Genomic DNA, 25727 nt, shown 5'->3' with positions numbered 1-25727 from the left:
GCCCTCCACGACCGCACCTCACGCATCGACGCGGAGGCGCGCGGCCGCCATGACAGTTGCATCTTGGAACACACGGATGCTTAGTCAATCGTTTGAAGAGCAGTCAAGTCCGAAGCGTTGATCGTGCATCCGATTTCTTCTCCTCCTCGAATCTCACTTTTCCTGCGATATCATCCCTCGCGGCATTCTATTTCGCAGCGGGCATCTTACCGCTACTACAAGACCTACCGACGCCGCTGGCAGGGATGAGCACGCGACCTGAGTAGAACACCAAATTATTGCATTTGGGAGCACAAGCACTGCAGAGATGGCCGCCAATGGCAGTTCTAATGGTCTTGCGCACGATGGTGGTGAGTCGTTCCGCTCGAGAGCATTCCGACCTCTCCAACGGCGTCCGCTCCGCATCCATCACATGTCAGCGTTTGCAGAAGCTCGAACAACGACACATTGCGATCGAGATGTAATGAGTGGATAGAACATATATTGACAGACTACAGAATCGGTAACCTATTCCAGCGGCAATACCTCGAACCCACCGGATCTACGCTTCATTCACTACAACGACGTCTACCATGTTGAGCCAGGATCTCGAGAGCCGGTCGGTGGCATTGCGCGGTTCAAGTCGCTCTGTCAATACTACCAACAAGACGCAAGTTTCAAGGGCCAGTCAGAGCTTCTCACGTTCTTCAGGTCAGTCTGAAGCCCCGATTGCTTTGTTGGGAGATGCAACTGACAGAATCAAGTGGGGATGCCTTCAACCCCAGCCTGGAGTCTTCTGTCACCAAGGGACGACACATGCTAGGCGCCTTGAATGGAATTCGCACGGATGTTGCTTGCTTGGGCAATCACGATCTCGATTTCGGCGTCGAGCAGTTTAGGTATCTGGCTGCACAGTGCAAATTCCCTTGGTTGTGCGCGAATGTCCTGGATCCTGCTTTGGGCGACGAAGTCCCGCTAGGCAATTGCAAGCGGACAGTGATGCTCGAGTCGTCAAATGGAATCAAGATTGGCGTGATTGGTGTCGTTGAGCGCGAGTGGCTCGACACGATCAACACCTTGCCTCCAAACTTGCAATATCACAGCGCCTCCGCGACGGTAGCTGAGCTGGCGCCGAAGTTGAGAGCAGACGGGGCCGAGATGGTTGTCGTGGTATCTCACCAACGTGAGCCAAACGACAACAAACTGGCGACCAAGCTGCAGCCTGGGACCATCGACATCATCCTGGGAGGACACGATCATTACTACCTTCATTCAGTCATTAACGGCACGCACGTCCTACGTTCAGGATCCGACTTCAAGCAGCTCTCGTATCTGGAATGCTGGCGGAAAGTAGACGGAAGCAAAGGCTGGGATTTCGACATCATCCGGCGCGATGTCGTTAGCTCCATTCCACAGGACCCAGAGGCCGTGGCGATGGTTGAGAAAATCACAGCTAGCCTGCGACCAAAGCTGGAGAAGCCGATCGGATACACAGCAGCGCCTCTGGACGCCAGATTCACAACCGTCCGTTTGAAGGAGTCAAACTTGGGGAACTTTATTTGCGACCTCATGAGATTCCACTACGGAGCCGATTGCTGCATCATGGCAGCTGGAACCATAAGAGGAGACCAGATCTATCCACCAGGCGTGCTCCGGGTCAAAGACATGATGAACTGCTTTCCATTTGAAGATCCCTGTGTTGTGATTGCGCTCAAGGGAAAGGACATTCTGAAGGCGCTCGAAAATGGTGTAGGACAGTATCCTGCGCTTGAAGGCCGCTTCCCACAAGTCAGCAACATCTCGTTCTCTTTCGATCCATCCAAGGAGCCGGGAAAGAGATGCTTCGATGTCAAGGTCAAGGGCGGGCCAATTGACCTAGAGCGCGAGTACACGCTTGCCACGCGTGATTACATGGTCAGAGGTAAAGATGGGTTTACCAGTCTGATGCTCGACTCGAATGGCGGCACAGCGAGGAGCATTGTGAGCGATGAGAACGGCATGCTCATCTCCATGATTCTTCGGCAATACTTCATGAGCCTGAAGATCTTGGGTCGATGGAAGACGTGGTCTTCGCACATGGGTGATCATTGGGGCAAGATCCACGACGGCCTGCATGAAGTCCATCCTGTGCAAGAACCGGTCACGCCAGAGAAATCCTCGCCGCCCCAGACGGCCAACGGGAATGTTGACGAGGAGAAGGTCCATCCCAATGGAGAGACGCGCAAATCTCTCGTTGGAACCGCACAGCACGATGCTCACATCCCGTCGCGTCCGGCGAAGAGTCGAAAGCTGCACCATCAACAATCTTCGCAACTGTCGGATTCAGACAGCGAGGATGACGGCCCTGATCACCATGGCGTAGCACCACTCCACCCGAATAGTGAGCGAGAGGACATGCTCAAGCGAAAGTACACCCACAAATGGAGACGCGTTGTAGGATTATCTCACCCGGGAACGATAGCACCGAAGGGTGAGGATTCTGGCGTGCATTGGACCAAGGGCATCTCCCCACGAACCGAGGGCAGAATCACCATGGTTGGCGGCACGTCGTGAGCGTTGTTTTTCCAAGGCATGAGAAAGGAGGCTCGGTGCATAGGGAAGAGGGAGTTTATGGGGCATGCATGGCGACGGGATGAAAAGCGTTGGAGGAGTTGGAGACCCGAAGAGCGAGATTGATCTCGGCGTTTGAACACGGCGAGGGTGCGCGAAATAGGGTCAGACGATATTCTTCTTACTGTCTTGAGTCGTTGCTTCTCTGTTCGATAGACACAGAAGAATCGTACGAATTGAACGAGGTGCCCTGTCCGCTCCACTTCTTTGCAATCAATAGTGGCCCCCCATCACATCACCGCGCAGGAGACCCTTTGAGTTGCCGGCTTTCGAGTTTGCGGGGAAGAAGGAGGCAGCTCACGAGCGAATACACAGACGAGACATCCCCATCACAGCGGCAGACTCGAGGCCTTTGGACGTTGATCACCCGCTTGATAACCAGCGACTTCTTGGAGAGGCGGACCTGCCACACACCCGACTTGGAGCAGTAGCAGCAGGATCAATCGAGCAGGTCATCATTCCGAGTCGCCTTACTTCGCCCCATTACGCCCGCCTGCATGCCACGTGCAGGAGCTTTTGGAGTTGGGGAAACTGGTTCCTGAAGTCATCTCACTTCCGTCGCACAGCGAGCAATAATGAAAACTCGGTGAAGAGGCGACCAGACATCATCTGTTGGATTGCGAAGAGGGGACGAAAGAGCAGACGAGCTGCGTACAAGCGCAGGCGACAAGCAACATGGCGCAACCGCCAGCAGTCGTGATTATTGCTCGGTAAGCGAGCACATAATGGGATTATGAGATGCTTGCTAACACGAGATCTGTAGGCATGGCATGCGACTCGACGCCGCAAACCAGTCCTGGCATCTGTCCACGCCTACCCCTTACGATCCTCCCTTAACGTACGGCGGCTGGAACCAATGTCGAGCCCTCGGAGTGCGCATCGCGAGTATCCTACACGCCCGAGAACAGTCGATCAACAACCTCCCAGCAGAGAGCAACGAGAATGGCATGCCAAAGAGACGGAAGAAGAAACACAAGGTCGTCATACACACCTCGCCTTTCCTGCGATGTCTGCAGACCAGCGTTGCCATATCTGCCGGCATGGCACAGTACGAGGCCCCCAAGGCCAGACCTTCCAGCGCGAGGACAAGGACCGCGGCGACAATGCACTCGGCCTCGCCTAGAATGCGCGGCTTGGACAGCGAGCGGTCGCCGCACCTTGCGCCCATTGCTGAGCCAAAGAACGACTTCGCACACGAGATGGCCAGGAAAGCGTTGTATGATCAGAAGCGGTATCGGAAGTCGAAGCTGAGGGTTGATGCCTTCCTGGGCGAGTGGCTAAACCCTGGATATTTCGATCAGATTACGCCTCCTCCGCCGAGTCCGATGATGATCGCAGGTGCGAAGGCTGAGCTACTTGCCAGCGATCCTGTCGATATGTATACGCCGACTCTTTCGCACAAGTCATCGAACAACAGCCTGTGGGGAGGAGGTGGTAGCCGAGCAGCGAGCAAAGAGAGTACACTGGACGATTGGAGCCATGTCACGGATGCGCTCCCCGCGCCGACTCCAAGGAGAGAACGATCGAACAGTGCGAGCAGCGTGGGGAGTAATGAGAGTTCGGGTCGCAAATCGCCTTTCCGAGCTGGACATGCTCTCCAGCCTTTGACCTCGACATTGCCAAAAGCAGAGCCTGCCATTTACCACCCTCCTACGCCTTCGTACGCCATCTCGAGTTCCGACTACATTCCCCGAGGATACGTAGCACATGCAAGAAACGCGACCGTGAACGTCGATTACTCTTGGGACAGCAGCCGCTCTCCTCAGGACTGGGGCAATGGTGGATCGTTTGGCGAAGAGTGGTCCGCGATGCATAAGAGGTTCCGAAGAGGTTTGAATCATCTCATTCAATGGTACAGCCAGCACAACGCCGATGATCGAGGAGAAGATGCGCTGGGCTTCGAGCAAGCGGACAAACACCACCATGGGGAGGAGGATGAAGAGGAGGAGTTGGTTGTCATCTTGGTGACCCATGGCGCCGGTAGTAACGCTCTCATTGGTGCCTTGACCAACCAGCCTGTCCTTCTGGATGTTGGTATGGCAAGCTTGACGATGGCCGTGAGGAGAGACGATGCACCGGCTTTGCTCTCGCCTCCGGACTCGAATGCTGCTACTCCGAGTCCAGCCGGTACCCCAAGACAGTCTCCCGACCCAGCAGCGATGATGAACGGGCACCGTAGACGCAGCAGTTTGGATATCGGGCTGAGCGCAGTGTACGATATGAAGCTCGTGTCTTCATCTGAACATCTACGACCTGGAGCGGACCCCACAAAGGCACCTGCATCGTCCATTCCATCTAACCTCAGGAATGCCCAAGAGGCTCTGGGAAGGTACAAACAGTTCGGCTCGACTGCCCATGCTGCAGCAGGATCTGGGATCGAATCGAATTGGAACCTTGGCGAGCCTAGGAGAAGCAACACATCAACGGCGATTGGATCCATCAGGCGGCCAAGTGCTTCGAATGTACCTCAGCGGCCCTCGTCAGCGCACAACCCCAAGATCAACCCTCGCCCTCCGCCACCAGACCGAATTTCGACTCCTCCGACGTTCACAGCTGGTCTCTGGACGCCGCCTTCTGGTCGCGGTACTCCAAAGTTGACTGCTCAGAAGGTCGCAGACGACAAGCACACTCTCTTCACCAAGCTGAACGAGGCGAGTGGCGGGCAGAGTCCTGGCAAGGACATGACTCTGAACTTCGCCCAATCGCCCCCAGACTCTCGACCAAACTCCAGCAACGGCATCAAGCCATCGGACCTCCTCAATCCCGTCGACGGCACCGTCGACCGAAGACCCTCGCCCAAACAACAAGACAGCGTCATCAGCTCCAGCAGCGACATCCCCCCCGACCCCACCGCCGAACAAGCAGAATCCGACGACGACCTCGGCGACCTCCCCTCCGTCTCCGACAAACTCCCCACCTCCCTCAGCCGCGGCCTCAGCCAGAAAGGCCTCTGGGGCTCTCGACCCTCCGGCGACAAAGTGCCCCGCAAATTCGCCAAGGAGATGCCGAAGCGACGCTGGACGACGCATGAGAACGATTGACAATTAGAACACTGGCATCAGTCGCTGCGGGAGTATTCGAAGTGAATGAAAAACGTTGACGTCGGTCAAATTTCGTGTTCCCCTCCTTTAATCCTGGAATCTTTGGGGAAGGAAAGGGGGAACGTCCATTCGCTTTGCGTCTCTGCTGTAGTTGTACTGGTTCTGGTGTTGAGTTTTTGGAAAGGCTGGCTTCTTCATTCGTTTGTAGTCGACCGCAGAATCCGCAAGAATGATGAAGAGAACAGGGGGAAGAGTTAGAATAAACTCGAGATTTGAGGTATCGTGAGAAGCGTTCAGAGCGTTCGTTTTAGAGAAAAGGATGGGGAGTAAATTCACGTACGGCGATGCGTGTGATGGAAGGACTGGATCGAGTTTCGTAATGTTCTGGCGTTCAAGAAGGCGATCATGATATCCCTCCCACTTCTTATGATATATCGGCTTAGATCTCTTTGTATCTATAGAGGTAGTGAAGTAAATCGAGATTATGAGTAGTTTTTTCAAGTACTGTAGATGTGTATAGTAAAAAAGGAAGGAGGAGATTCTATTACGAGGAAATGGGGTGAGGGCCCGTCTGGGAGGTGTTGGACTTGATGTTGAATGGTTTGAGCTGGGCATGTATAGACTTCACGAGTCTCGCCGCAATGCTTGTCTTCCATGCAGGCACCCTGCGAGCTCATCATGTGGCCAATCTCTTGGACCGGAGCAGGTGAGGCGGGAGGGGAACGCAAAGAGAGGATGGGTTGATGCAGGCAGTGAAGGAGGATTGGGTAGAGGACGAAAGAACGAAACGAGGAAAACAGGGATTTGGTGTAGGTTGTGCAAGTTTCCATTGAAAGCGACTTTCAATTTTTTCTTCTTCTGAATCCAGCCCATGCGATCCTTGTGTCAAGCAAAAGCACCCTCTTTCGAGGGATTGGTTCATGCCTCCAATTTGCTCTCACACTCGAGGCTTTAGCTGACATGGTATCGTGTTAGCTGCAGTCGCTTCTCACTGATTGTGTGAAGCACATACCCAAAGTTATCCAGAGCGTATGACCAAGTCCTTCGAATCTACTCGCAGCTTTTGTGTCATGTCAGCCCAGATCCAATACAATACTCTTAGTTCAAAGAGCATTGACTTGCCATCGGGCGCGCCTCTGGCGGACTGCTTGGCAGATCGGTACTCGGCAAGTCGCTGCTGCTGCCTGGCCGCAGATTCTCGAAGCGCTCGCGCACGTTGTTCGAGTCATCGACAGGCTGCGCAGGAGTGGCCGTGGTCGTGGCCGTGGGCGCGAGTGTGGGTGCGAGTGTGGGAGTCTCGCAATGAACAGGTCCCACAGCATCAAGCAATCGATCGCTCTCAACGTTGGACGTCTTCTATCGGTCCTTGGGGAGCGCGATGGCCTGATCCGGGCGGAGCGTCTTGATGACGACCTCGACCAGCAGTTCCAGCTCTTCGGAGGTGAATCTCTCCTCCACGTTCTCGATCATCGGCTGCAGCATCTCGACGCAGGTCGGTGCGTGGTTGTAGACCATGAGCATCTCCACCTCGGTCAGACACTTCTTCTCTTGCTCCGGCGCGAACACCTTCTCGACCTCATCCTTCGTCATGGTGGCTAGCTTGTCTTTCCACTCGGCTTCGAGGTGGTCCTGCACGACGTTCTCGGCGTCGAGGGCGAATTTCTCGAATTGAGCGTGGCGCGCCGTGCCTTCGTATGCGGTGGGGTTCTTGACGTAGGGGTAGTTGTCGGACTTGAGCTCACGCTCGTGGCGGTTGAGGGCTCTCATGAAGTTGGAGGGCCGCACTGCTGGCTTGACGCCCTTCTTCTTGTCTTCGGCATCTTCAGCGGCGTGTTGGGCTCTCTTTCGCTTCATCCAGTCGAGGACGTCGGCGTTGGAGAGCAGATGGTCGCCAGCGTCGAGGATCTTCATCTTGGACGGTGTCTCGCGATCGCACGGCCTTGGGTAGCCGTGCAGGTGGAGATGTGACGCGACGAAGGTGAGTCGAAGTCGAAGAAGCGCGGTCATAATTTCCACATGCAAATCGCGGGGTGGAATTTAAGGTTTACGCTAGTCTTCACTGCAAAGCTTAAATCTGTCCTTACGTCCAAACTTCACTCTGTCTTCACTACTTCGCCGGATTCAATGCTCGAAGGAGAATTGCCTTCGCAGAGTTGCTGAGCCATTGCTTTGCATAGCTCCCTGTGATTTAGCTTTTGTACCGACGATTTCTTCTTGAATTGCGAAAGGGATCTTTCCGTTCAAGTCGTCACCCTGCCCATCCGCGTCCTTTGCCTGTGACTTGGCCCGGTGCTGCACTACCTCAGCATTTGCGCCGGCTACTTCTGACCCTGTCGACTGAACGTCACGCGGTTGCGGCTCCGCCTGAGCGCTTTGTGGCTTGTCCAGGTCTGAACTGTGTTGCTTCAGGATTGTGATTGTGCTTTGGTGAAACACCTTCGACATGCTCTCGAACCGCTCCATTCGAACTTCGATATTGGCAAAACACAGCTCGTACACCACACTCTGTCCAATGCGTAAAGGGTCCGTTTCGCGTACTTCCGAGTTATTCTCAATCTGCAATTGGTTCTCCCGCCGCTCGTGAGTACGCTTTCGCCGGTCGTACTCATACGTCCTTGCTGCAAGCTGGAATGGAAATATCGCCGCATAATCTACGTGTCGGGTTCGAGGGGTCTCGAGTAATGCAACGTGGAACGGCACATCGCGCTCTGTGCCCGTGGCGAAGACAAAGGTCAATTGAGAGGGATGCTGTCCCAAGGTAAACGAGATGGCTCCCACCGAACCCCCGATAAACCAGATACATGACGTCGAATCCCACTCATCTTGAGGAAGTACATCGGTGCGCTGGGCAGGTATATCGAAATCGTCGACGATGAGAACCTTCAATCTGTCCGGTTGGAATGGTCGCAGGCTTTTAGGTGCCCTCACGGAAGCTAGCCTCACTTTCCTTTCTTCATTCGGCACACCATACACGCTGGAAGGGCTGCAAATGCGGAGAATAGTCACTCGAGTCTTGTATGGCGTTATTAGGGCTTCTTCCTCCACGATTGCTAGCCGATCGAGGTGGTCGGAGGTGCATTGGAATCTGGCAGGTTCTATGTCACTTGTCTGGACGACTCCAAATGTCGTGGTCTCAAGATCAACATTGTTGGCACGCTGCATTCGTCCCGATGTTTGGGTAGTCCTTTTGAGGTTGATGGCAATTGGCCCTTTCTGTTGACCTTCGAAACGGCAGTTCAACACGGCGTGGTAGATACCAACCTGAGAAGTGCAAGGCACCAAGGGCAGAGAGATCACTAGCCCGGTGTTTTCAATGTTGTAAGACTCGATCCATCCCTTGACGTTTCCATAGCATTCGACAACATCGCCACAGTCCCAGAAGAAGGCGGGAGATGGTGCCAGAAGTCGTCTCGATGCACCTGGTGAAAATGGAGCTATACGCGAAGCGGCCTGTGCTGGATTGGCTGATGCGTGACGTTCACTTTTCCCGTTCATGAGTGGAAGCTTGCCTTCTGCAGCTACTTGTGATTGACCCACGATGAGTGAAGACTCTCTCGGGGTGAACGAGAGCCCACCAGCTAAGGAGTAGTCTACGGTCGGTGTGGCATAGTGGGTAGGAGACGCAGCTGCCACCGTGGACGAAGATGTATCAGAGCCCGTACCTTCGGATCGAAGGCTCAAGACGCCCGTGAAATGCCACGCAAATATGGAATGGTCAGGGCTCTGTCGAATGATCTCTTCTTGCAATCGCACAAAAGCTCGCTCACCTTCACCATAGATAAGGGGAAGGCTGACATCGAACAGTCCGAGGAGACAGTAAGCCTGGTCTTCTACCCTTGTAGTCTGCCGTGACGAAGCCCATGACATCCGTTGGGCAATGCTCCATTCCGAGGGCGCAGAGTCATTGGTCAACACGCTTTCAGGTATTCCTGTGGATCTCTGGAGTTGCGAAGCAATTCGCCAAGACAAATCTCCGAGAGACTTCCAGGCGGAGTCGTAGAACTCTACCCGTGACGGAGCAATGAGCTCTTGCAATGTCCAGCCTCTGGTCATCCATCGACTTGAGCTGATGTCTTTTGGCCACGACTGCACGTCAGCCAGATAAGCGACGCACACTGCAGCGTTTTTGTAGTATGTGAACATAGAATTGATGGCCTCCGTCAACTCCGCACTGCTGGACTTGTCGATACAGCAAGTGTCGGCCCAGCCGTAACGGTACCTGTACTTCGAGCGGACTACATCGCGGAAACCAAGAATTTTTTTATAGCCTTTGAGGTGCGGAAATTCTTTCTGAGCTGGCCAGTCTCTGTACGAGACCTCTCCTCGCTCCCAGGTGTGTGACAGGATAGCATACTCTGGCAAGTTGTTGTCATTCAGCTCTTCGAGCTCCAGTGTTTCGAGATTGATCAGCCGCATTGTCGCTGGGTGGCAGGCGTTGCTATAGATCTTTCTTGTTTCAAGAGCCCGGCAAAAACCGTCATCTCGTACTCGGCGGGGTGGTCAGATCTTGTAAATGGCACGATGCCAAATCTTTCATTCTGACAAGCATTTCAAGTCCGAACATGGGGATCGCTTTGTTCTGTTAGGCGGCAGGAGACCATTTTCTTGAAGCACGAAAAGGCTGATCAAATGTCTTGATGGAGCTGGAAAGGAGGAAGCTGTCGGTCTTGGCTGCCTCTCCACCAGCCCGAAGGCTCTCGGTAACCCGCATCATCGCTCGGTGGCTTGGGCTGATCCTCGGCCACTGCAAGACCTCGACGATATATAAAGTCTGTCCGTCTATGCCACCTCTTGAAGCTGTTCGAAGTTTCAAACGAGAAGTCTGAATTAACCATGTCTCGCCCACTAGTGGTATTATACGGCTACGAATCGTCGACGTTCACCTGGAAAACCCGCCATGTTCTACGGCTTAAGCAGATCCCGTACACTTTCGTCACTGTTCCCACTGTTCGTCGTCGCAGCGAATGTCTTTTTGGCGATCATACTTGGCGCTTACATGATGATAGATGATGCCCCGTCCAATTCTGCGCGACAACTTCAATCTAACTTACCGCAAGATACCAGTGCTTACCATTGGGAGCAAAGACCTCTACTGCGATACGTCGATCATCAGTGAAGCGCTTGAGCACTTCTTCCCACAATCTGAAGGTTTCCAGAGTTTATATCCAGCTACTCAAGACGGAAGGACATATAGGTCGCTGATCAGGGGCTTTGCATCGTACTGGACTGATAGGCCTTTATTCCGAACAACGACGGGCTTGATGCCTGCCAGCATTTGGCGGTCTTCGTTCGGCCAGGGTGCGTATAAAAGATGAAAAGAACAGGTCCATCTTTGTAACATCTGCTGACCTTCGACCGCTCGATCTCAGATAGGGCGCAGCTGATCGGTCACAAGTTGGATCCGGACAAGCTGGAGAAGAAATTGCCTGAAAACCTTTCGAGACTCGACCTCCAGCTATCGCTTTTCGAACCTCTATTCGCCGAGACGGATGGGCCGTGGCTATTCTCCACAAAGACGCCCTCGCTTGCAGATATATCGATATACTATCAGCTCTTGTGGGGCGAACACATCAGCTCTGGCCGCTACTCGAACCACATCTCGGAGGGAGAAATCCAGAACGATGCGCCAGGCGAGATAATGTCTGAGGTTTTCAATGCTGAACGGTACCCTGCTGTCGTGACATGGTATCATAGGATTCGAGCATACTTTGACGAATTGCCTTCGACAGAGAAACAATTGGACATTGAGCAGGTCCTCGATGAGATGAAGAGATCTCCTGCCTTGGGGCCGAAGTCTCTCCTACTGCCCACTCCTCGATCGGCTCATGCTGAACTCAGTGCAAAGACTGGGCTGAAAGAAGGGGCGTTGGTGTCTGTTGTTCCCGATGATACTGGTCGAGACGAGTAAGTGTTGCAAATTCTGCTGTACATGGTGGCATCGGCTGACCGCGAAAAGTCCGACTATTGGCACTTTGTTAGCGATCTCGCCGGAAGAGGTTGTTATCAGGCCTCAAGCGCTGGAGGAGCCCGCCACATTGGAGACGCGTATTCACTTCCCGCGTATTGGGTTTGTAGTTCGGCCTGTGCCTCAGCCATCCTTGTGAGCTCGGCAGGTCGGAGAGCCACCGGGCTGTTGGCCGACTTCTCGCGAGACCGCTATAATGCCGATCGTGACAGAGATACAGGGTTGGGCACAAACGTTACGAACCCCTGCTAGTCTAACTGCCTACACTATGCCTATATCAATACATGATCTTTATCACCATTTAGTATGCCCTCTATTGTTCTTAATAACTGCCTAACACCTCTACCTTATACTTTAATATACTCTAGCTATATTAGAGACTATTAACTTAGCCTATTTAGCTTGTACTACAGCTATAACCTTATCTCTTATTATAGGTAGATATAGGCTAATCCTATACTTTAAGAGGCTCTAAATATTCTCGATTAGATTTAGATCTAGTAAGTTAGCTAGCTAGTTTATTAACTAAATATCTAGGTCCTTAAAGAGTAATATTATTACCTTAGCCTTATAGATTAATATATTATCCTATATAATAGTTATAGGTTATAGGTAGATTAACTAGCTCCTTTAGAGTTAAATACCTTTATAGATAAGAGGAATAACCTACTACTTATATATATCTCTAGTTACTTTCCCCTTATTAAAGATATAATACTCCCCTAGTCTAGTAGCTAATATCTAGCCCTATATTATATAGGCTAAGTATTTACGAAACTATAAGATAAGATAGTTAGTATAGAACTGTTCCCCTACCGTTCTTATAACGTAGACTTATCTAAAGAAGCTATAACGAATCGAAGCTTTATTAGTCTAAATAACGCTAGTCTACTACCTATCTATCTAGTTTATATACCTATATACCTACTATAGCCTAGCCTCCTTTTACTTCTCCGTTAAGAATAGCTTCTTAGTCGTGCTATATCTCGAATACCCCTCTTTCTCGAATATAGCTCGAAGTATCTAGATATCGTAGTTATAGCTTTTAAGGAATACGATCTAATCGTATCTTAGCCGCTTTAAGAATATATTAGTTATAGCTCTATTAACGAGACGACGTCTCTTACGGGTAGTAAGTACTAGAGGGCGGCTACGTCGCTATAGTATATACTATATATCTACTTAATAGCGTAATAAAATAGCTAATATTATAGATTTTAATATATCTAGTACCTTAGTAATCCGTAATAATAGCTAGTGTACGTGCTTATAAAGGGCCTAGATCTAGCCCTTCTCGAAAGGGCTAAATACTTTACCTCTACCTATAGTATTAATTAAAAGAATAAGAAGAACGCGTAGTATAGTAGAGAGCGCGTTATTATAAAGATTAAGATAGGTATAGTATAGGTAGTTAGACTAGTAGGGGTTCGTAACGTTTGTGCCTAACCCTATAAGGAACGGAATAGATAACACTGATAAGAAAGATGAAACACAGTCCTTCATGCGAGCTGTCTAGATTCAAGCTCTGTGTTTACTCATAGTTGGCTTGGAAACAAAAGCGCTTCTGAAAATGGCAGGTGCAGCGAACTCCGAGCTGCCCTGCGAGGTTTAGGCTGCCCTATGCCCTGAACTCCGATAGAGGATCGGGGCCGTCCGAGTTCAAAAGCTGGGCGTTCCCTCTTCCTTCTCCCCCAAAGCCATTATAAACTGCCATTGTCACCGCCATGGTGTTCACGTCGTTGTTACTTGCCGCCTCGGCTGGGCTGGTCGTTGCTGTGTTCCCTCCCAAGCCAGAGGGCGTGACGACCCTTCCATCACGATTTCACGAAGGCGTGACAGTTTCCTACAAGCCAACTACAGGTGTCTGTGAGACCACTCCTGGAGTTCGCTCTTTTGCGGGTACGTATCTACTGTCAATGTTGTGATAGCAGGCTGAGCAAAACCAGGGTACATACATCTGCCTAGCCATGCTCTGAACGAAACACATGAGGACAACCGTTTTCCCATCAACACATTCTATTGGTTTTTTGAGAGCCGCAAGGATCCCAAAAATGCCCCTTTGGCAATCTGGTTGAACGGGGGTCCGGGTGGAAGCAGGTGAGCAGCGACACGTTTGTCTTGAACGCAGAGGCTCGCTAACACCGTCAAGTCTTTTAGGGTGCGGTCTCCAAAAACAGATATTGTGCCACCTCGAAAAGGCATTGACTAATCTATAATGACATCAGCGCTCTATCAGAGAACGGTCCATGTTTCGTTCGTAAGCTGACCGTCATCTTCGCGGTTGAACTGGGCGGTCAAACTAACTTGGGGTGCGTTCAGATAATGATTCCAGGACAACCTACTTGAACCCATGGTCGTGGAATAACGAGGTCAACCTACTATTCATCGATCAGCCAAACCAGGTCGGTTATTCATACGACGTCCTGACCAATGTCACTGTGGACATAGGCCCGCATGGCGAGCAGGATGAGTACATCAAACCAGCAGATTTCTCAGAAGGAATTCCAGAGCAGAACAACACTTTCCTAGTCGGAACTAGCAGCTCTCAGAAGGAATCACATACTGCCAACTCTACTCATCATGCTGCAGTGGCCCTTTGGCATTTCGCTCAGACCTTCTTCGAGGAGTTCCCCGGCTACAAACCTCACGACGAGCAAATTAGCCTGTTTACTGAATCGTATGGAGGCCACTATGGACCAGGCTGTGAGTTATGAACGGATCAATCCAGGTATTCCTCAATCGCTAAACTGAAGCAGTTGTGGACTACTTGCTACACAAGAATGAACTTATCAGAAATGGAACGAGCTCAGAGCCTGGAGCGCATTACTTGCATCTCAAAAGCCTAGGCATTATCAATGGCTGTATTGACGCACCTGATATGTGAGAGCTCTTGGCCTGAACGACTTTGGCTTCACTTGGCTGACACGTTCGAAGGATCGAATCTGAGATCACATTTCCGTTCAACAACACGTACGGGTTGCAATTAATCTCGGATGAGAATTACGAGCATAGCATCAAGGAATTCCACCGCAAGGGAGGAGTTCTTGACGCCATCAACGAGTGTCGAGAGCTTGTACAAAAGACCGATCCTCATGACCATGGAGAACAAGCCAAGACCAACAAAGTCTGCGCCGAAGCGGCGGATCGAGCCATGAAGATCAGTGACGAGCTCTTCGTTGAGGAGAATCGTGGTGCGAGGTTCGATATCACTCATGAGGCTTTGGACCCCTACCCACCTCCATACATGTTTGGTTGGCTGAACCAATACGAGACCCAGAAAGCCTTGGGAGTTCCGGTCAATCATACCTGGGGCTCACCGGTAGTGGCACGAGCCTTTGACCGCACGGGAGACATCGTTCGCGGCGGCCAGTTGGAGCAGATGGCCTACGTTCTAAGCAAGGGCGTTCAGGTCACCTTATTCCACGGCGATAGAGACTTCGCGTGCAACTGGGTCGGAGGGGAGAAGTACTCTCTCAACATCCCTTGGCCGCATCAGGATCAGTTCAAGCAGGCTGGATACACACCTGTGGTCCTCTCCTCCCCTTATCTCGAATCTGCCGGCCTGACTCGACAGTACGGTAACCTTTCATTCACTCGTGTATACCAAGCTGGGCACATGGTTCCGTCGTACCAGCCAGAAGCAGCCTATCGCATATTCATGCGTAGCATTACCGGAAAGGACATCGCCACCGGCGAAATTGATCTCAATGAATATGCTTCGACACATGACGAGCAGTACTCAACAACCGGTCCCAGTTCCACTTGGCACATGAAGAACGACGTGCTGCCTCAACCTCCGCACGAGTGCTATGTCCTGGACGTGCCCTCCCGCTGCACGGCAGAGGAAGCCGAATGGATTGGAGATGGATCTGCCATCGTGAAGAATTGGATCTTGATCGGTCGCAAGAACGACAGCAACGTTGTCGAGCAAGAAGTAACGGGATCGAGCGACGGTGCTCAGATCCCACTCCTGGCGAAGGATTGGTGATCGGCAAAAGAAGTCCAAAAGAAGTCATAGGGCATCGCTGCCATCCCTCATCTTCTACAGCAAGAAGACCAGTCTCGTCATGTCGCAGACAATCCGACCATTACCAATGGCCAAGCGAGCGTTCCGATGGCTTGGTAAACGACGCCTGTGGCTAGAGAAGAGCCGGCACGACTCGTTAATGCAGATGTCTGGCCAGCAGGGCTACAGCAGCTAATCCTACCAAAGCTTAAAGACGAACCAAGAAACATCCGCTGCACTTACTCATCTGCGCCAACAGCAATTTCCCGGTAGGTCGAGTTGCTTCTCGCACACAATTGCACTCATCGAGGTGCTAGGGACATGCTGGAAGTACTTTGAAGCACCAAATGCTGCCCCGCAAGGCTGGGAGAGGCCAATCATATACCGAGGTCCTGTGTCTCTCGCCGTGTCACGCAATTCTTTCGCACACGTTGCCCTATACAAGTAGGGTACAGCAGTGATCAACGGTCGCCTGCAGCAGACATCCACGTCTGCAGTAGTGCAGCATGATCGGGCGCAAGGGTTCCAAGTGTTTTGTGCGAGCGGTACCTTCTCTTATCAGCCGCGCTGGATGAGGGCATGATACCGCTGCAGCCCCTCCTCTAATCTTTTAGATAGCATCTCGCCCGTACTGTCGGCTGCCTGCAGACTTCAAACCTTTGGCAATCATGGCGGCAAGAACAGGCTCCGTGACCGCGCAGGAGAAGGTCACATCGGTGTTCGATAGGACACACGAGCATGCCGTCATCGACGACACGGCGACTCTGGATGAACAGACACTGACAGCACTGGGCTATAAGTAAGTTACACTAGATCATTTGCGGTTCCAAGGACTAAATCAATTCGAAGACAGCAGTTCAAACGAGATTTCTCCATTCTAGAGAGCTTCAGCGTCAGTTTCGCGGTACTCGGGCTCCTCCCATCTATTGCATCGACCATCTCCTACTCGCTCGGATACTCTGGAACCGGCGGTGCAGTATGGGGTTGGTTGATCGCTGGATTGTACGTATAGCAGAGATAGCCGATCTCATATTGAGACTTCTACTAACCTTATGGCTTCTACTTTCAGGGCGATCCAAACCGTTGGGTTCTCCATGGCGGAACTCTGTTCATCAATGCCAACTGCGGGTATCGGAGTTTTCTCTATGAGCTACAGGTCCAGGACTCGTGCTAAACCTGCGTGCTAGGTGGTTTATACTATGCATCTGCATGCCTTGCTCCTCCCGGATGGGGTCCAATCTGCAGTTGGTTCGTGGGTAAGTGAACCTGTCGAAATGACTGCCCCATACCTCTAGACGAGCACATGCTAACAAGGCAGGATGGTCTAATTTCTGCGGATTCGTGACTGGGGTACGATTGTGCTACCAATTCCTTCTCAAGAGAGACATCCGCTGACGGTCCCGGTGACAGCCTTGCTCCCTCAACTACACGTTAGCGTACATGATCACGACTGCCGCTGCCATCTCCAACCCAGACTACACAGCCAAAGACTGGCACATCTACCTAATCTTCCTCCTGATCCTCGTCATCCAGGGTCTGATCGCCATGCAGAGCACCAAGGTCATCGGTTGGACAAATGTACGATCCTGAGCATCCGTTACTGAACCTCATTCTCTGACTTCAAGCAGGTCGCAGGGACCGTATGGAATGTCATCATGATCCTCATCTTTGTGATATGGTTCCCTGTGGGATCTATCAATCACCCAAAGACGAACAATTCCCACGATGTGTGGACGACTTTTGAAGTGGGCACAGCATGGGCTACTGCTTCAGAAGAGTAACTGACGGTGTTTAGAATGGAACCGAGTGGCCGATAGGATGGGCTACCATCATGGTACGATGTGAAGTCTCAAGTTGGAGGCGTTTGCTGACTCCTGCTCCTCGTTTCTAGGGTTTCTTGACTGTGATTTGGACGATGAGTGGGCAAGTCTACCGTTTCATCGATTAAAGCTACGTCGCTAACAGTATTTTAGCTATGACTCTCCTTTTCATCTCACAGTATGCGATCCAATCCAAACGGTCCCGTGAAGGCGGCTCTAACAAATCTTTTTGTAGGAAGAATGTAGCAACAGTGCGATAGCCTCGCCTAGGTAAGGCAGCATTGGAGATATCAGAGAGACATACTAATCCTCGCCTTCCTTCAACAGGGCTATAGTAATGACAGTGCAATCCGGACTATACTTAGGCTTTGCCATCATCTTGGTTGTAGTCTACACCGTCAAGGATATCCAAGACGTCGTGGCCGGGCCCTACGGCCAACCCTGGGGCAGCTTGTGTCTCCAAGTCCTAGGGAAGAAGCAAGGCCTGGCTATGTTTGCCTTGACCATGGTCGCGCAGTTCTTCTGTGGGTTGGGATGCACTGTCACCGTCTCACGCATCGTGTTCGCGTACAGTCGTGATGGTGCGATCCCCTTCTCCAGGGTTTGGTCAACAGTCGACAGGAGATTCAAGACGCCGGTGTATGCAACTTGGGGAGTCCTCTCTGTTGGTGCTCTCCTTGGATTGCTGCTCTTCGCTGGCCCCGTTGCTATTAATGCGGTATTCTCGATCGGTAAGGCTGCATCGATATGAGCTCTTCTTCACCATTGTTGTTTACTGACGATGTGTCCAGGCGCAATCGGGCAGTACACCAGCTTTACTGTGTGTCATTCGGATCTCATCCTCTTAACGATTTGAGCTGACTGAAGCACCTAACAGACACCCATCGCCCTCAAGCTCTTCTTCAACAACGGCAGATTCAAGCCTGGTCCATGGCACTTAGGAAAGTTCAGCAAGCCCCTCAATGTCATCGTAAGTCGAACGACACACGCCATAGCCTATCTCATAGAGACAGTCTAACCGTGAGTCAGGCATGCGGATGGTGGCTTCTCATCGTCCCAGCATTGTGTTTCCCAGCATACAAGGGAAAGGACCTCACGCTCCAAACGATGAACTGGTAAGATTCTGCTCCGTCCAGTCTCAAGCAAGCACTAATGCGTCTTTCAGGACTTGCCTCATCTACGGTGGTGCCATGCTTATAGCTATGGTATGGTATGTCGTGGATGCGCGGAAATGGTTCAAAGGACCTCGCATCAACATCGAACATCTCGACACTTTGACGGCGGAGGATTCTCAGGCTTCGGACGATGGGACGCCGGGCGTGAAGAAAGAGTAGGAAGACGTATTGGGATCGTGAGACGGAATGGCTGCTGTGTTTACATTGATCACTATATGAACCATTCTCTCCAGCCCTGACGTTTTCAGAAGCTGCTATGTCGCGTTGGACGTCTATTCCTATCCGGATTCCTGTCAAGGCACTTTTTGATCACATGGATTACTGATCTGATTACTACTCACACCTACCTCGAAGCGAGGCTATGAGATTGATCCCCTCATAGCAACAACAACTGATACTAGTCACAGTAGTACTACTTCACCCGACGTGGACCATCAAGGTGACCATAGAACGAACCACTACCTCACCAACTATGTCCTCCCAACTCCGAGCAAACATCTACATCGCCCCTCCAATTCCCTTCAGCAAGCCCGACGGCACCGAAGGCGGCAAATGGTCTCCCATCTCCTCGACCTTAATCCACGGCGATCATGAAGCCGTGCTGGTGGACACGCCCATCACCAAATCGCAGAATGTAGCTCTGGGAGACTGGATCGAAGCTACGATCCCAACGAAGAAGTTGACGACGGTCTACATCACTCACGGCCATGCGGATCATTGGCTGGGTATTAATTACCTCCAGAAACGCTTCCCGGGGTTGAAGGCTTTGGCTACTGCTGGTACGGTCGAGCATATGAAGGAACAGATTCGACCGCAGGAGTGGAAGGCGACCTGGGGTTCTCAGTTCCCGGATCAGATTGATGAGGACTTTAAATTTGCGGATGCCCTTCCCTCGAATGGGGAGTTTCAGCTGGAGGGTCATGTGCTCAAGGCTGTCGAAGTGGGCCATTCGGATACGCATGACAGTACTGTGTTGTGGGTGCCTTCCATCAAGCTGGCCGTCTGTGGCGATGTCGTGTATGGAGACGTCCACCAAATGCTAAGGATCGCGAATACAAAAGCCCTGCGTGAGGAATGGATCCGAGCTATCGAGAAGGTCGAGTCGTTGGGACCGGAGACGGTCGTCGCTGGTCATATGAAAGAAGGCGAGATCCCAGGTACCTTCCACCTTCTAGAATCGAAGAAGTATATTCGTACGTTTGGGGAGATTGTGGAGGGCGGTGGTGCGAAGGAGTGGAGGGATGTGTTCAAGGTGATGAAGGAGAAGTATCCGACGAGGTATAACGATGGGGCTTTGGTTGCTGGGTGTGTTGGGGCGTTCCCTAGCAAGAAGAAAAAGGGGTCGAAGATTTGAGGGGATGTCGATGGGGTGGCACGTCTAGAAAATGTAAGGGACAGAATATTATCTGGAGATCTTGCATGACTTTCGTTGACGTCGTTCTATCTTCTTGATATCATCCCTTCGATTTCCAACCGCGCTCACGAAGCCGAATGTGGCGTAATAATCAAATCCACCGGGTTTCCAAGCGCTGCAGCCATCGTCAGCCCAGAACAATCACCCACGCACTCACACCAACAACAAAAACACCAAACTTACTGAGCAAATCCTCCAAAATCGGACTCGAAAGCCCGGCATTGGGCGCAAAACTCGTCTGATTAATCGACGCCGTCGCTAGCGGAATCGGCACAATCCCCTGAAACCTCAACAACGTGCTCGCCTCGCCATCGCACGACGCATTCACAGCCTCGAACAGATGCGTGAACTGCGTGCTGTCCGCGCCGAGGTAAAGCGCCTGGGCGGCGAGGAGCGGGTTCGACTGCGTGACGAGTTTGGTGCCCCCGGGGGCGTAGGCGGAGCCGCCTTGGAGGGTGAATTGCGGGGTTGTGAAGGTGTTGTTGAGGTCGGTGGTGCTGCTGTTGCCTAGGTAGAGGGGGAGGAAGAAGCCGCCGGGGGCTGGGGTGGGGGAGTTGACGACGGGGAGGAGGGCGCCGTCGGGGTTGCGGGCTTGGAGGATGAAGGTCCCATTGAGGGTGTCTTTGCCTGTGCCGATTCCTAGGAGGCCGGTGAGGTCTGGGACGCAGAGGAGGGCGTGGCTGAGGCCCGCATAGGCGATTGCTAGGGTTGCGAAGGTGCGGAATGCCATGGTTGTGGATGTGGAGTTGGGACGTGATGGTCAGGCTCTGGGAGTTACGGATGAAGTCGACGACGAGCATGAACTCGTCATTTAGTACTTTCGATGAGGTGGCCACGACGATGATCGTGACCCCGCAAAGGCATTGCGTTCGAACTGTTGCATTCTTCCAGTTCGAGAGGAGTCTAATCCATTTAGCTCATGCGTAAGTGAGAAACCTTGAGCAGTAGCGTGGAGATCTGCACGTTTCTCGTCGGGGTCGAACGAACCGAACTCATGGCAGTTTCGCAATGAAAAATCGCCGTGAAACAGTGATACTGGTATTGCGGGTTAATCAATCGTTCCGAACGCATCGAGAACCATCCTGGTCATCTAGTTGTATCAACTCCAATCACCCACCCTCAAACTCCAGTCGCAACTCTCATACCTGCAAGCAGCACGCCATCGAGCGAACAAACGCTGAACGAGCCCACCGGCCACTTCGCCATCCGAACCAGTTATGACAACGTCGCAAAAGAACTGTAGAAGAATGCCTCGTGTTGCGTTAGCTTGGCACGGCTAAAAGTCCTGCAAGTCGTGCAGTGCCGAACGAAAAAGTCGGTAATTGTGGCTCTTTTGCGACTCTTTTGGGCGTTTGCCGAAAAACAAAAGATGAAAGTACACAGGCGAACGTAACGATCCTGTGCGGCTCTGTGATGGTTCCGTTTTAGCCTCCTCGTTGCTGCACCAGTGTGACGTGACATCGTTGGTGACATTTGTCGATGTACTTGTTGTTGGACCCGTACGACGTACGATGGCAACCAACATCGGATTCGTAGCGAGACTACAGCCTTGCTTTTGGCCGCCACTTTGCATAAGGATGATCGAGCGTCGAAGGCACCAGATGGTCGACGTCGGACGTGTTGACCAGTCCAGGATGCACTTGAGATAGGTCGGTGATGCCCAGGAGCTTCATAGCACTCTCCATCTCCTCCCTCAAAACTACACCCACCATCGTCAGCGCAGGAACCCAACCCCAGATTCACGCACTCTAAGAAGAACTTACTATCAACCGCCTTCCTTACCCCCTCCTCCCCATAATTCAACGCAAACAAAAACGGCCTCCCCAACCCGACCGCCTTCGCCCCCAGACAAAGCGCCTTCAAAATATCTACACCCCTCCTAAACCCGCCGTCGATGTAGACTTCCATCTGGTCGAAGATCTCGGGACATTGGCGGTGCATTTCCAGGAGGATGAGGATAGAGGGCGGCGTGAAGTCGAGGTTGCGGCCGCCGTGGTTGGAGAGCATGACGCCTGGAAGGTTATGTGAGTGACATGGGGGAGAGGGGTGAGTGGTCACTGGTGGTAGGGGTCTTACCGTCGACTTTGTGTTCCATTGCGAGTTTTGCGTCGGAGGCGGTCATGATTCCCTTGAGGATTAAGGGGAGTTTGGTGAGGCTTCGGATCCATTTGATGTCGTCCCATGTTACGCCTTGGTCGAAGGCGCTGCCAGCGATCTTGGTGAGACCGCCTCCTTTCTTGCCTGTTACGGGGTTGACCTCGTCCACTCGGAGGCGTTCGTCGGATTCTCTTTTCCCTCTTCCAGCTGCGTCTACGGTCAAGAAGATCGCCCTGACGTTGAGCGTGTTCAGCTTGGCGAGAAGCTCCTCAGTCTTCTTCCGCTCCTTGTTAACGTATAACTGGAACATCAAAGGCACCCCAGGAGCTTCATTCAGAATCTCCTCCGCTGGAAAACTCGAGTTCGTCGAAATCTGCAATAACCCAACATCAGCACCCAACCCACCACATTTCACAAAAATGAAAGACTCACAATCTGCGCAATCCCCTCCCCCTCCGCCGCCCTCCCCATCGCCTTCTCCGCCCCGGGATGCATCATCTTCGTCAACCCCGTCGGACAAATAAACACCGGCATCCTCGTCCTCACCCCCAAAATCTCACTCGCCGGATCCACCGCCTTGACATCCCTTAACACCCTCGGCCGGAACCAGATCCGCCGCAGCATCGCGATATTCTGATCCCGCGTCCAGCAATCCGTCGACGCCGTCGATGTGAACGCGTACGTCTTGGGCGAGCTCGTGCGCCGCGAGATGTCTTCGAAGTCGTACAGGTTGATGACGGTGTGTAGGGGCGGTTTTTCGCCGTCTGGGACGGCTTGGGCGGGGTTGGAGGGGGTGGGGGATTGGAGCCATGTGGAGTCTATGGTTGAGCGGTCGAGGTTGCCTTTGAAGCATTCTGGGGAGAGGCTGTTGCGGACGGTGGAGGGGGTGTGGATTTCTGAGTATTCTTTCGTGGCGTCCCGGCCGGCGTAGCGAAGGATGAGAGCTGGGCCTCCGGGATGGTCGTTGATGAACGATGTGCAGTCCCAGACGCCATCGTCGATTACGAGCCAACAGTCTTCGGGGGAATTGTGTTGAGATATTTCTTGGGTGGAGATGAGTCTTGAATCTTCCATTTTCGACCTGGTTATACCAATGAATGGCGGCAAGATTTCTTCTGAGATATAGAATCCAACAATCAAAGAAACCAACCTACAACCCACCATCTCCAGAAGCCAACCTATATCTATCGTCAAAACATTCAGGCAAAACAGCGACTCCCTCCGTAATCGGACTCGTTCTGGTTGGCCAGTTCATAGAATCCGGACGGCGATTCACCGACCTAGCGGAGAGCTCCCGCCGACATTGGGGAGCGCTCCGTCTGTCGAGATGCATGGCCGGTGATGATGGTTCGCGAGAAAAGAGAAGAAGAGGCGAGACGAACGGTTCCGCTGATTTCACTTGTGTGGTCCAAGCGTTGGCGGACCCGGACCCAAGGCGAGCGTACATATAGTTGCGGATACTACTGTAGGTACAGTCATTGCTCATACCGCTTGTCGAGACGGCCAAGGCGAAGCGACATGAATTGATCGTTAGTAGTAGAGCTCAACTTGGAGAGCACAGCACAGCACTGTGAGGGAACGTGACGCAGCAGCAGACCCCTCTCCCAGCGGCAAAGAGGAGAGGGGTCAAGGAATCGTCTTACTTGAACTCCGACAGACAGAACATTAGAACAGCAAGATCTCAATCTCTCAACATCATTATTTGCCTCAGAACTTCGCTATCAAACTCCATCTATTCCAGAACTCCAACGCTATGCAGAAATACGGCCCCGTCCCAGAATTCCCAGTCAAAGGTAAAATCGCACTCATCACAGGTGGAGGAAGCGGTATCGGTTTCGCTCTCTCCCGTCTGCTTCACGAGAGAGGTGCTCATATCGTTATTGGCGATATAAAGCTTGTGTCAGAAGCAGAGGAATGGATCGCTCAAGTGCCAAAAGAAGAGGTGTTCTGGCAATCGTGCGACGTGACTTCCTGGAAAGACCTCCACGATCTCATCTCGGCCAGCGTCAAGCACTTCAACGATGTCCCTGACATTTACGTTCCAAGTGCAGGGGTCTTCGAGCCAACATGGTCCAACTTCTGGGGTGATAGCGAGGACGAAAGCTATAAAGCCCTCCGTATCAACGTCGATCATCCCATCAAGTTGACTCGCCTGGCCATGCGTGCCCTTGCAGGTGCAGAGAAGCAGGGCGTCGTAGCTCTCATAGCATCTTCCGCGGGCATTCGAGGTAACTATCTGGCGTGTCTCTACAGCTCGGCAAAGCATGCGATCGTCGGTCTGGCCAAGTCTCTAGGCCAAGCTGATGTCGAGGAGGGCGTCAAAGTCATCTGCATTTTGCCCGGAATGGTGCAGAGTCCACTTTGGGAAGACCGCCAGGACGACATAGCCAAGGAGACGCAATACCAAGAGCGTTTGAAGTCTGCACTGCAACCAATCGACATTGCCGAGAATATGCTCCTCATGATCGAAAGTCCAGAGTATGATGGTGGGAGCTGCGTCCTGAAAACCAAGGCAGAAGAGCGAATTGTCGAGGAAGGGTATGCGAAAAGTGTTGGAAAGTACGATCCCAGTCCAAGGCCAGAGCCAGATCTGAGGCGGATCAAGGAGCTTCTGCTGCAGCACAGAGGCAAAGCATGGGTATAGTGCGGTCGTAGTCGTAGCCAGTCTTTCGAAATCATTCTTGATCATCAAGGCCCTCGTCCTCGCACCTGTCCCTCATGACCAAAGTCAGTGGTCAGGACATCTGTCGTCTCGCACCACCCGAACGCACCTCGTCAATATTCAGTGCTTTCAAAATCTTCAGCATTTCTTCCTGCTTGCCCGACTCCGTCATCCGCTTCGCTCTGCGTCTCAAATCTGCACAGATCTTCGAATGTGGCTGGGGACCGCAATACTGCCACTTGGGCTGTGGTCGGTGTTTGTCTGCCCGCATGTGTAGCCATTTCCGAAGGCTATCCAGACTCCGCGGCGGCTGCTGACCCGAAGTGGCGAATTGAATGCGTAAATTCTCATTCTTACAGAGCTTGCTTTCCTGGTCGGGCGGTATGCGTGCAACCCACAGCAGTAGTCCGTCGAAGTTGAAGTCGGTGATGGAGCAGCGGATGGGACACATGGAGTGGATCATAGGCAGGACCTCATTTCGGACTTGGCGGCTGGTCCGCGTGAGGGCATGCGGGATGCAGCGTTGGGCGTCCTCGGCTTTGCTGGTGGGGAGAATGTGTATCACGACGCCTTCCAGGGCGAGTTTGTAGACTTCGATGCGCAGTTCAGCAGGCAGGTCGAAGAAGGTGACCCGGGGCAGTTGCGCGGGCGGCGGCTTTGGCGGGGCAGGGGCAAGCGGCCGGTGGGTGAGCGACATGTTGATCGCATGAAGCAGAAGAGAGTTGCAGGTGGTGAGGTGGCCGAAGAAAATTCAGGCGGGTGCGAGACACATGATCCGGTCGTGTCTGCTGCTGTGGGCCAGGAGGGAAAGCCAGTAAGCGCCGAGCCAGAGTTGAGTGTCTTTTTCGATGAGGCTTGCTTTGGTTGCACGCCCGGCGCTTTCCAAATCCTGGAGCACGGGTCGCGGGCGGTCTCAGCAGCAGCAGCGATTCTGGCGGTGGACGGGGTTATTATGAGC

At 52.5% G+C, this 25727-nt stretch overlaps 12 protein-coding genes across 12 annotated transcripts; 7 read left to right on the top strand and 5 right to left on the bottom strand.

Moving 5' to 3' along the window:
- Positions 1-307: 307 nt before the first annotated feature.
- Positions 308-2532, top strand: M409DRAFT_51944 (uncharacterized protein; the record flags this gene model as incomplete). Its single annotated transcript, XM_033811942.1, has 3 exons — positions 308-350; positions 498-690; positions 744-2532. 3 exons carry the CDS (start codon positions 308-310, stop codon positions 2530-2532), a joined length of 2025 nt encoding a protein of 674 aa, XP_033671085.1.
- Positions 2533-3264: 732 nt separating this feature from the next.
- M409DRAFT_64530 (uncharacterized protein) lies at positions 3265-5630 on the top strand (the record flags this gene model as incomplete). Its single annotated transcript, XM_033816120.1, has 3 exons — positions 3265-3299; positions 3353-5409; positions 5452-5630. The coding sequence occupies 3 exons, from the start codon at positions 3265-3267 to the stop codon at positions 5628-5630; spliced, it is 2271 nt and encodes a 756-aa protein (XP_033671084.1).
- Positions 5631-6986: 1356 nt separating this feature from the next.
- On the bottom strand, positions 6987-7541 carry M409DRAFT_64529 (uncharacterized protein; the record flags this gene model as incomplete). The annotated part of the gene is made up of 1 exon (XM_033816119.1): positions 6987-7541. One exon carries the CDS (start codon positions 7539-7541, stop codon positions 6987-6989), a length of 555 nt encoding a protein of 184 aa, XP_033671083.1.
- A 337-nt stretch (positions 7542-7878) lies between these two features.
- Positions 7879-10046, bottom strand: M409DRAFT_64528 (uncharacterized protein; the record flags this gene model as incomplete). Its single annotated transcript, XM_033816118.1, has 2 exons — positions 7879-7922; positions 9293-10046. 2 exons carry the CDS (start codon positions 10044-10046, stop codon positions 7879-7881), a joined length of 798 nt encoding a protein of 265 aa, XP_033671082.1.
- A 417-nt stretch (positions 10047-10463) lies between these two features.
- Positions 10464-11734, top strand: M409DRAFT_51940 (uncharacterized protein; the record flags this gene model as incomplete). The annotated part of the gene is made up of 4 exons (XM_033811941.1): positions 10464-10577; positions 10637-10928; positions 11000-11534; positions 11587-11734. 4 exons carry the CDS (start codon positions 10464-10466, stop codon positions 11732-11734), a joined length of 1089 nt encoding a protein of 362 aa, XP_033671081.1.
- Positions 11735-13319: 1585 nt separating this feature from the next.
- On the top strand, positions 13320-15583 carry M409DRAFT_19794 (uncharacterized protein; the record flags this gene model as incomplete). Its single annotated transcript, XM_033805100.1, has 7 exons — positions 13320-13494; positions 13542-13692; positions 13745-13753; positions 13821-13852; positions 13915-14298; positions 14352-14475; positions 14530-15583. The coding sequence occupies 7 exons, from the start codon at positions 13320-13322 to the stop codon at positions 15581-15583; spliced, it is 1929 nt and encodes a 642-aa protein (XP_033671080.1).
- Positions 15584-16269: 686 nt separating this feature from the next.
- M409DRAFT_64525 (uncharacterized protein) lies at positions 16270-18755 on the top strand (the record flags this gene model as incomplete). The annotated part of the gene is made up of 16 exons (XM_033816117.1): positions 16270-16400; positions 16451-16603; positions 16671-16729; positions 16789-16857; positions 16920-16951; positions 17012-17179; positions 17230-17346; positions 17397-17435; positions 17493-17524; positions 17575-17599; positions 17657-17691; positions 17749-18152; positions 18213-18241; positions 18299-18391; positions 18451-18536; positions 18587-18755. The coding sequence occupies 16 exons, from the start codon at positions 16270-16272 to the stop codon at positions 18753-18755; spliced, it is 1641 nt and encodes a 546-aa protein (XP_033671079.1).
- A 313-nt stretch (positions 18756-19068) lies between these two features.
- M409DRAFT_64524 (uncharacterized protein) lies at positions 19069-19950 on the top strand (the record flags this gene model as incomplete). The annotated part of the gene is made up of 1 exon (XM_033816116.1): positions 19069-19950. The coding sequence occupies one exon, from the start codon at positions 19069-19071 to the stop codon at positions 19948-19950; it is 882 nt and encodes a 293-aa protein (XP_033671078.1).
- A 125-nt stretch (positions 19951-20075) lies between these two features.
- On the bottom strand, positions 20076-20740 carry M409DRAFT_19791 (uncharacterized protein; the record flags this gene model as incomplete). The annotated part of the gene is made up of 2 exons (XM_033805099.1): positions 20076-20125; positions 20194-20740. The coding sequence occupies 2 exons, from the start codon at positions 20738-20740 to the stop codon at positions 20076-20078; spliced, it is 597 nt and encodes a 198-aa protein (XP_033671077.1).
- An 811-nt stretch (positions 20741-21551) lies between these two features.
- On the bottom strand, positions 21552-23181 carry M409DRAFT_36028 (uncharacterized protein; the record flags this gene model as incomplete). The annotated part of the gene is made up of 4 exons (XM_033810494.1): positions 21552-21709; positions 21774-22022; positions 22087-22480; positions 22540-23181. The coding sequence occupies 4 exons, from the start codon at positions 23179-23181 to the stop codon at positions 21552-21554; spliced, it is 1443 nt and encodes a 480-aa protein (XP_033671076.1).
- Positions 23182-23860: 679 nt separating this feature from the next.
- Positions 23861-24751, top strand: M409DRAFT_19789 (uncharacterized protein; the record flags this gene model as incomplete). The annotated part of the gene is made up of 1 exon (XM_033805098.1): positions 23861-24751. The coding sequence occupies one exon, from the start codon at positions 23861-23863 to the stop codon at positions 24749-24751; it is 891 nt and encodes a 296-aa protein (XP_033671075.1).
- Positions 24752-24795: 44 nt separating this feature from the next.
- M409DRAFT_19788 (uncharacterized protein) lies at positions 24796-25466 on the bottom strand (the record flags this gene model as incomplete). Its single annotated transcript, XM_033805097.1, has 2 exons — positions 24796-24816; positions 24879-25466. The coding sequence occupies 2 exons, from the start codon at positions 25464-25466 to the stop codon at positions 24796-24798; spliced, it is 609 nt and encodes a 202-aa protein (XP_033671074.1).
- Positions 25467-25727: the final 261 nt, after the last annotated feature.

The sequence above is a fragment of the Zasmidium cellare genome (genome assembly GCF_010093935.1).
Source record: "Zasmidium cellare ATCC 36951 unplaced genomic scaffold M409scaffold_8, whole genome shotgun sequence".
Lineage (NCBI taxonomy): Eukaryota > Fungi > Ascomycota > Dothideomycetes > Mycosphaerellales > Mycosphaerellaceae > Zasmidium > Zasmidium cellare.
Note: the sequence above shows the minus strand (reverse complement) of the source record. Positions and strands in the feature narration are given on the sequence as shown.